A 10,146-nucleotide genomic window follows, 5' to 3' on the forward strand; every position below is an offset into this window, starting at 1 on the left:
CTTCCGGATACAAGGCGTTCCGTTCTCTCCAGCTGTATAAATTCCGTCCCCACCCTGGCCTCTCCCGCACGGCTGCCGGCCTCACGTTTTCTTGCCCTGCTTCCAGAGGCTTCCTCCCCCCACCACTCCCCACTCTCCCAGTCAGCCCGCGTCCCCGTCTCTCTCCCTCCCTTCCTCCCAACACAGTTGAGAAGTCAGCACAATGACTCATATCCTTGGCCACACATGATTTTCTTGTCCCCCTCTGTTTTTTTTTTTTCCTGTCGTTCTATCGATTCTTGCAGGGGCTTTTCTTTTCGTCTCTGCCAGATTCTTTTTCCTTTTGATATTTTCTGTTGTAAAGTAGAAGTAGAACCGGTGTGTTTCGGATGACGTTGCTGTTTTTGTCCTTGACCTGAGCTGGCGGGCTGCACGCGGCGACCAGAGGGAGCGCGACCGGCAGAGGGCGCAGGCGCGGCGGCCCGCGGCCAAGGGGCGCGACGACGGGCTCACGCCGGAGCAGCGGCGGGAGCGGGACGCCAAGGCGCTGCAGGAGAAGGCTGCCAGGAAGGCGGCGCAGGCCGCGGGGGGCGGCGCCGACGCCAAGGGCGGCAAGAACGCCAAAGGCAAGAAGTAGTAGCCGGGGTCTCCGGATTTGTGCAGGAGGTTTCGTTTCTCCTCCTGATCTGGCGAAATTGGTTGGGTTTGTCTTGGCAGTTGGTGATTGTGAGAAAGCTGTGTGTTCGTGCTGGAACTTGTAGGAAGATCTGTATTGCTTGGATCTGGAAAATCTGGAATGCAATGCGATTTTATTGGTGTTGTCACTTTGCCTTGCAAGTGTTCTGCAGTAAAAAAAAAAAAGATAACAAATGCAATGCGTTAATATCAAAGATAACAAAAAGGGGGAACCACGGCGTTGGCACTTTGCTTTGCAAGTGATTTACTGTAGTGCAACAAGGCCTGTTTGAAGGTAATTTTATATTTACAAAAGGATGAGCTCATTGCCCATCAAAAGTTAACGAACATCGACCAACCAAACACACGGACATGAAGCCTTATGAAACAACTTCATATTCACAAAGTTTTCAGTTCAGTATTTACAAATTACAATTCACCACTACAACACATGATCTTCTTTCTTTTTTATGAGCTGTGCTTACTTTAGATTGCATACGTATGTTTTTGTAGCCCAGAACCACGAGCAGTAAAAGATCACTCGCTGCACGGTCGACTCAATCTATATCAGAAGCCTGTTGATCACGTGCACTGGTCCATTTTGCTACCTGGCCGTCCCAGGATGAGCTCACAAGCGTGGGCTCAAATGGGTGCCAACTGCAGTCACGAATCGCCATTTGATGCCATTTCAGCTTCGCAACTTGCGATCCACTTACCTGCAACACGAAACGAAACTGAGAATCAAAATCAACTGGCATTGTTTATCACTAGTACTCCGTAACTGGTGTTCTGTGTTCTCGTCAGATGATGCACAGTTTCTCGGCAGGTAAAACGAAGTTCTCTATCCACTGCTGTGAAAGATGGCATACATTCATCGAGCAGACAGATTAAGATTACCACCAAGGAATGCTGGCATAAATGAAGTGCGTATCAGGACAAAACATACCACATCATAGATGTAAACGCAGGAATCATACGACCCTGTATATATGTACTTTTGCCCAGTGCTGCAGAAACAAAAAACTAGACATCAATCACATGAGCACCTAGATATACCGTATAATTTGATAAATAGCACTTAATCCTATTGGTTGCTCGTATGATAAGGAGACGACTTCCCTAGTAGAACTGTCAATAAAATCATACCAGAATGGAGGTAAAAGGGTCACCTGTAAGCAGGAGAAAAGTAGCAACGGATCAATGTCCGGAGGACTGCATGTCCACGGTATGTCGCTAATGACTGATCATGCGGATGCTTTAACTGTTTATGCTGCTGCGGATACCTCGAATATCTGTAGTCCCAACTTGGGGCTCCGTCTGCACAACTGCATAGAAGAATAGATTAACTTTATACTGTAAGATGACTGGCCACTGTTGAGGGTGACAACACATAATCCTCGTGTACATCAGACACATTTGACATTATTGCCTTAACACACTCTCATTCCACTTATAAGTTCATTTTGGACTCATACACATGGAGTAACGTGGGTGGTATTATGATCATATTGCCCATAAATCATTGTAAGCACAGTTACAATGAAAAAAGGAGCAAAGCAGAAAAGAGAAGGCAAAATGTGTCATATATTGTATATGAATTTATGTTGGTAGAAGAATGCGGATGGCTAGGTGGAGTGGTGGACTTATATTTAGATTCAGAGAAAGTACCTATCAGCATTGGACGTCATTTTCCTGACATCCCACAGTTTGATTGCTTGGTCTTTTCCATTGGATATGAAACTTCGGCCATCTCCACGACTATCAATATGTGTTACCCCATGCAAATGTCCAGTCAAAACTCCGGCAGCTTGTCCTGTGGACAAACACCGCCTGTCCCAAACCTGCACACTACAAATGTCACATACTGCAGCACTGCTGAAATGAATGCAATTTAGAACATTAAACATTTTCCTTTATGTTCCCAGGGAGACCTCAGAATATCCAGCCCTAAAGAACTGAAACAGGACTGTGAAAAATCCATAACTGACTATTGTTCATTCCTCATATTCTCTCATTCTAACACACATATAACCCCTCAACTATTTTTTGGCCCACATTAGCCCGCAAATTACTAAAATTAGGACACTATGATCCCTAATAACATTTTGTTTTTTTCTCCTTGTAAAAGTTACATTTTAAGTTTTGGTGATGGTAGAAATAGTTTGATCTTGTTTATTATCATCAAACATTTACACATCTTTGGGATTAAAGCAGTTTCAAGTGCTCCAACCTAATACTAATAGTCATGAAAATATTTCATAACATAGCATGATGCCATCTATCATCCCACAAAATTTCAACTTGTAACACTACCTGTGTACAACAAAATTGTTCAGGGGTTAAACTGAAAAATAGTTTGAGGGGTTATCCAGACAACTAAAAACATCCTAGGAAGTAAAATCCCCCCCCCCCCCCCCCCCCTCCATGTATGATGAAGAAATCTGAGGAAGGAGAAAACAAATAATTTTACATAATTTAGAACAACAACCTACCTTGCATAAAGTGTCATCACTTCCAGAATATATGAGATGGCCGGTTTCATCAGCAAATGCTACTGTATTGACATCAGACTGGAAAGATCAAAATCGAATGATAACATCATTCTATATACCAAAACAGACAAATATGAAGTATAGAACTACTATCAAAATGGTAAACAATTCGCAGCCACAGAGCAAGTAAGAGAGGTTTCGGTAGCTGTGACAGACACATAGCACTCCCGTCTGTTGGGTGCATCATAAAACATCCAGATATAAGTTTACATTCTTTTGCATTTGTCATCTAACAATGTCCAATAAATAGCATAAATGGAAAAAGGCTACCATGATTGGAAACTTTTCTTATGTATGGCCTGACTTATTTTGGCTGCTATATCAAAGCAAAAGTCAGCTTCACTCCAGTGGACTTCCACAACAGTTCATTTCACACCCACAACTTTCAAAATGCTTGGCAATCGACATGCAGAGAAAGTGTACAACAAGAAGAGGAACTCATCACTACCAAAGTTTGAGTTCCTGACTCCTAGCTATTTGTTCTCATTGTGCTTGTTGCTCTACCATGTACTTGTTGCTTTTCGTCTTTTTCTCCTTTCTCTTCTTCATGATGAAAAACATGCCCAGCATGTTCTAAAAAATAGTCATAGGTTGTAGGTACATAGCACAAGGTGAAGAGGGTGGCATTGGAACTGGGGCCAATGGGAAACCACGGCCCAGTGCCACATTCCACTCAAGGGGTTCACACATTGCAGTGCTGGTTGGGCTTGCGGTAATTCTGCTGTAAGGTGCAAACTGCCGAAGAGGTATTGAGTGGGGCAAATGGAAGGGGCCAGAGAGGGGGAAGGAGGACATTCTATATTGTCAGCAAGATGCAAGGTAGCATGAGAAGTGTAACCTGTCAAATTGTGATAAAATTGAAGAGGATTAGTGGTACAGCAGCACGATATGAGTCATGAGAATAGATAGGGGAGTTCGACACTAGAAATCTGCCTTTTCTTTCTTAAAGATAGAAGGCAGAACACCTTTATAAACCCCTTCAGTTTGACTTAAAAATACAGGCCACAACCACTCATCCACACCTTTCTCCAGCTCATAATTCAGTGACCCTACTTGATAAGCATTTCTCCATTATGTTCTGTTTCCATCCTTGGTGAGGGCCTCTCATATTTCTTCCATCAACTTATGCTTTCTCTGCTGCTTCTCACCAGCCAGTGGCATCTTCCCTCTACCCAGAACTAACTTGTCCCCAAGCAAGCATAATTCTGTCTCTTAAAAAAATTGTGCAATGCAAGATAAAAGTGTTCCTAGGGGTTGGTTGAAATGGGGTGTTAATCAGTCCTTGCTTGGCGCCTGAGGCACCATTTCCTAGCCATTCTTCAGTGCACGAGAATTTATTGTGGTTCATGTCTAGCTTAAAATAATAAAATCAACCAGGCTGGGAACCATGTATGCCAAACAGTGCACTTGGCTTATTAGAACATCTCCAACTTGTTTGCTGCTGTACCGATCAGCTCCATAATCTTAAATTTCAATACCATCAGCTCTGTAACCTCAAAGGGCTTAAAGTTTCAATACAGGAAGGTCAAAACTGCACTTATGCAGTTATGCCTATGCTAGTAGCTCCTAAATTGGCATGGCAGACATTCAAGGCAGGGGCTCCTGTGTCTTTTTTAAGCACACCAAAACAAATGACCCATACCACTAACCTGTTGTGGAATAGATCCACAAACAAGTACAAGTGGCCCCGGAACCTTGGTAGGATCCAAAGGCTAGGAGTGGGAGTGCGGCACAACAGTTGGTGGATGCTACATGCTTATTTCTCAATGAATTATCTCCACAGACCCTTAGCTCTCTAATCATTCTTCTCGCCTAGGAAATTCGCAAACATAAGAATGCCATTGTCTTTGAAGGTGCTAGACCAAACATTCAGAATCTCCTTCTCACAGTACCTACTGAAAGCAGGCTGTGGTGTTTGGCTGGCACCTCGGCCCTCCATGAGCTCCTTAGGTCGCAAGGCCCCGACCCTTGAGGGTGGTTGGAGCAGGGCTGGTTGTTGTCATGTTGTGCCCTTAACTTGGCATGTCTTTTTGTACTCTCCTGTGTGTTCGGGAGGGGCTTTTAGCCTTTCCTTTTTCTGCATGATGTTTGGACCTTTTTCCTTCTTAATGAAATGACCCTTCTTGACTGACACCCCCCCCCCTCCCCCTCATCCTTCCGTACATGTGGAAGGGATGATCCTGGGATATTTGGCTCTGGTCTATCCCTCCATCCTGGGACAGCCCTTTCTCCAACAGAGGGTACTGCGTTCTGGCTTGGGAGAGAACTGAGGTGCACCCCCCAAAACCATTCTTCTGCTGATGGATTTTAGGAAAAACTATCCTCATCGCTGCTTCCCAGACCCGTCCCAGGGGAATCCAACAGAGGATCCCTTTGGTGAATGGCTGAATGCTGAGGGGGGCTTCCTCCGATGGCTGCTTCTGTCTAGCTAGCAAACTCCAGAGGGACCCCTGTCGGGACATTCTCCGGGGACCTCCTTCCAAGGGCCTCCAGGAATCAAGAGATGGCCCACTTCTCCAACAATACCTTGGATCAGCAATATCATTTCTTTCTTCTGAAACTCATGTCTACAGTTTGGATATCAATACTGCAGCTTGCCAGACAAGGGGGAGGGACATAAGAATTGCATTTGTACAAAGCATCAACAGATTTTCTTGGAGCAATCAGATAACAGAGCATAACCAAATTAAGAAATAGAGTTGTAGATCAATCCCAATCTCCCAAGAGTCAGATGTCAACTAGAAAAAGGACTCCATGTAAATGTAGCAAATTTAATTTATTACCTCTGTCCCAAAAAGGATGCAATTATGGGTTTGGATGGAGTCAAAGTTCCTTAAGTTTGACTAAGTTTATAGAAAATGTTATTAACATTTATGACTCTAAATAGGTATGGAAATATACTTCATGGTGAATCATAATTATTAGATATCATAAATAGTTTTTTTTTGGTACGTATTTGGTCAAAGTTGAGATAGATTGGCTTGGTAGAAAGCTGGAATTGCATCCTTTTTGGGATAGAGGGACTAGATCAAATGAAAATCAAAGGAAATATAAGCAAGAAAGTAAGCAATTTTCATACTGTATGAGCAGGTAAACGTAATGTCAATTTGTTTGCATGAAGGTCATAGACATATATTGATTCATCATTGCTGCCAGCAACAAGTTCCCGTCCATCAGAGGAAAATTTCACGGAAAATATTCCAAACGAATATTGAACATCCTCATGCTGTGAAAAATCCAATCCATCATGGATGTCCTGCAGAAAAATGTAAAATTGTAATTACTGTTGACTAGGTATAATAAACAGTAAAGGATGTTACATCTAACATGGTACATCTCCAAAAGGTATTGTAACTGCTTTCAAGCACCCACATTAATTAACTGCTAAACAAAGTGAATATCATCCCTAAGTACATATATACAAATTCTATCACGTAACTGAGCTCATCAATATATTCGTAGGTTCATCGATTAAACTGAATGGTAAACACACTTACTAGGGGAGGGCAGGTACATCTCGTCTTCTAATATTTAGCACCAACCAGCTGATGGATTGAATGCCAATTTTAAGAAATAAAAAGTTAATGAATTGGCTATTATTTTAACAAGAAACCACTCCTAAATCCCCAGAGGCTCCTTGACTAAAATAGGTTTGGTGCTTGTATACTTTCCTCAATTTATTCACAATGGAAGTTAAAAAGAAATGCAGTTGTGGATGATTAACATAAAAATCATATTATTGAAGAAACATGTTTCTATGAAGTCATTGTTTGCTGTGCAACCAGGCATGTGAAAGTCCAAAGCAAACCCAACTGTATCGACTTTTTTATCATAACAAACTCGAAAAGCAAATGAGTGCAAAGTACTCTAGTAAGAACTCACAGTGACGTTAGCATAGGATTCTCTTGCCGCATTTCCGACATTAACAATATGGACAATAGGTGCCAGACTAGAGTAGGCCTGCAGATTGATAATCAAAAACAATGATTCAGCCTGATATGCAAGCAAAAATGGGGAGCAAGACAGCATTCCACAGACTGATGAAGTACATATATACATAAATGATAATATGATATGCAAACATAAAAAGCTAGAATGCATTTTGAAACATCCAAGACATGGTCATACCAAAAAACAAAATATGTAACAACATGTCATGAAAGGGCGGACTAGAAATGAAAGAACCAAATGGACTAGACGAAGTCTAAAATGTCCCTGTAAACTTCATTGTCCTACAGGTACTTCCAGTCATTATAGTGTATTTAATGGTTAGAACAACGTTGATACATTTAATCTTCTAAAATGTCCCTGTAAACTTCATTGTCCTACAGGTATTTCCAGTCATTGTAATGTATTTAATGGTCAGAACAACTTTGATACATTTAATCTTGGTAGCCAGACACAGTAAGGTCCATATTGCAAAAAAACGTTTTTGGATACTAGTTTCTTTGATAACTGTCCAGATGAAACATCCATTTCCCAACTTCAACATGTTTCCACTAGAAGAACTGGAAACTACTGTCAAAAACACAATAATGAAAAAGGAAAACCTTGTTGTAAAACATGTAATGTAACCACATCTGATACTCTTCGGTTTATTCACATCTGTTGAACAGAGTTGCATATTGAATATTTCTTCTCAATAAGAAGAATGATGAAAGAGATTTATTTACAATGATGACCGATGAAAAGTGAATAAGGGTGACAAGCTAAAGTTGTGAAAAGCCAGGAGAAACTTACAAGATACCGCTGATCAGGTGATAAGGATACATCACTGATTGTCCATCTCAAACACCTAGCATGAATGTCTTTGTGTATGCTCCAGCCTCTATCAGCATCATATATTCTTATGTGACTTCCCTGAAAACGAAAAGAAATGTTATTATTATATTATGTTTGTAGCTTTAATTTTAAAAAATGCATAACATAGTGACAGAAAAAGTAAACTAAACACCGGGAAATTCTGACTTGAACTTGCTAAAAACCTTGACTATTGTTGGTTGAGCATAGCATACCTGAAAACCAGCAACAAAAAGAGTGCCATCAGCAGAAAACTGCGAAACATAAGCACGAGAATCCATCCTATCCAATAACTGAGGGCCGTTCATTGGAACATAGCGACCTAGAACAAATGCACGGTCACCAGAAGAGAACATCCTCTTTCCAGAACAATCAATTTCCCTTTGAGATAATAACTTGGCCGTTGATATTATGCCTCTGTTGGTACCCATGGACTTGTAGCTTTCAGTAAGTCTTGATCTCATTCGGGTCATATGAAAAATATCGTTATGCAGTTCTGCAAACTCATTGTTCACTTGAACTGAGCCAGATCCATCAGTATTCTGCCCTTCAGGCTCATAGTATTCATCTTCTAGCCTACTCATGCCATAACCCATTCTTTCAGGCTGATGATGTATTTATCAATTCTCTCTGCAAACGCCTATCAATGTTCAGATTCAAAGGCTTCCTATAAAAATTGGAAAGTTCCCAAGGAACAACGAAATTTTGTTACATATTTGCAATTGCGTAAAAAGGCACATATCACGTGAGAGCAGCTTATGCTGGGCATGATCGTTGAATGTGGTTCAATTAACTAGAATTCACAAGCCCAACTCAAACCTCTGGTTTATGCTCTATATACACACTATAAATTGAGGTACTGCATCATAAAATATATCAAAACAGTGAAACTGCATCTGTGAACATGCAGGAACAGAGGTTTTACTACTGAGAGTTACTAGCTAAATCAGGGGCGAACCCACTAAAGGGCATGGGTATACACAGGTACACCCGATAATTTTTGCCAAAAAATAGAGTTAGTAGGCATAATACTACATGCCCACTACACTTGTAATTACATCAGATTTGAAAACAAATAGCTTAAGTTAGGGGAAGAAAAGGGGTAGGCGTACCTGGTGGGTGCTCGCCGCCGGCGAAGGGCCCAAAGAAGGCCTGAGCAATTGGCGTAGGGCAGCGGCGGCGGCTGTCGCCACGAGCCCGCGAGAGAAAGAGCGCGCTCACGCCGGGGGCACGGGAGAACCACGCGAGAGCGAGAGAGACAGGGGGAAGAACTGGTCACTGGAGTCGCCCGGCCGGACGGGATAACAAAGATGCAGGGCCGCTCGCAGAGGCTTTGCTCGCGAACGTTTTTTTAACATTTTTTTTATATATACTTCCTCAAACAATTAAAAAGATAGATGCAATTATACGTTTGGATGGAGTCAAATATACTTTTTTTTACAAGAAGCCAAATATACTTAAAATTGACTAAGTTCATAGAAACCAGAAAATATTATAAACATTTGTGACTCTAAATAGATCTAAAAAATATATATTCCAGAATTAACCTAATTACATATATTTTTATATTATAAATGTTAATGTGCTTTTTTGATATATTTGATTAAATTTAAAATTATTTGATTTGTTATGAAAAAATACATTCTCCTTTTATGGAAAGAGTAACAACCATGCAGCGATCAACTAGTTCTCTAAATATATGTTTCAAGTTTAGCCATACCATGTCGACAATACATCAAACTACAACTATTATATGAACAAGAAGATACCCATACGGAGATTATTGGGAGATGATGTGGATGGCTTGCATGTTGAGGCAGACTTATAGTGGGTATCATCAGCTTTATAAGAGATATAGATATAGATTATCCACCTACTATCACAAACGAGGCATCAAGGGTGTGTAGTATGAGACAGTAAGCCAACCCATGATGACATTCTTCTTGTGTCATTAACTTCCATGGCTTTTTCACAATGTTGACTCCACAATAACAAATCATGCCGCAAAACGGTTGAATACAAACCATAGTTTGACTCAAATCCAACATTGGAGAAGAGGAGCAACACAAAATCAAAATGTGACTAACATGTGTTTTACAATGGAAATACCATGTGAGATAGTAGCAAACTAAATGACCAT

At 41.1% G+C, this 10,146-nt stretch overlaps 2 protein-coding genes across 3 annotated transcripts; one reads left to right on the forward strand and one right to left on the reverse strand.

Moving 5' to 3' along the window:
* On the forward strand, positions 59-803 carry LOC8076943 (small EDRK-rich factor 2). The gene is made up of 2 exons (XM_002439744.2): positions 59-209; positions 414-803. The coding sequence occupies exons 1-2, from the start codon at positions 203-205 to the stop codon at positions 614-616; spliced, it is 210 nt and encodes a 69-aa protein (XP_002439789.1). The 5' UTR covers positions 59-202; the 3' UTR covers positions 617-803.
* Positions 919-9,337, reverse strand: LOC110430023 (LEC14B protein-like). 2 transcript variants are annotated; one of them, XM_021446862.1, is made up of 10 exons: positions 9,119-9,337; positions 8,222-8,673; positions 7,947-8,066; positions 7,089-7,166; positions 6,286-6,462; positions 3,147-3,224; positions 2,323-2,495; positions 1,824-1,979; positions 1,601-1,661; positions 919-1,370 (listed from the first exon to the last, which is right to left on the reverse strand). In XM_021446862.1, exons 2-10 carry the CDS (start codon positions 8,600-8,602, stop codon positions 1,212-1,214), a joined length of 1,383 nt encoding a protein of 460 aa, XP_021302537.1. In that variant the 5' UTR covers positions 8,603-8,673; positions 9,119-9,337; the 3' UTR covers positions 919-1,211. The 2 variants fall into 2 exon arrangements, with proteins under 2 accessions (XP_021302537.1, XP_021302538.1); XM_021446863.1 differs by having other exon boundaries at positions 8,222-8,636; positions 9,119-9,282.

This window comes from Sorghum bicolor, chromosome 9, assembly GCF_000003195.3.
Source record: "Sorghum bicolor cultivar BTx623 chromosome 9, Sorghum_bicolor_NCBIv3, whole genome shotgun sequence".
Taxonomy (NCBI): Eukaryota; Viridiplantae; Streptophyta; class Magnoliopsida; order Poales; family Poaceae; genus Sorghum; species Sorghum bicolor.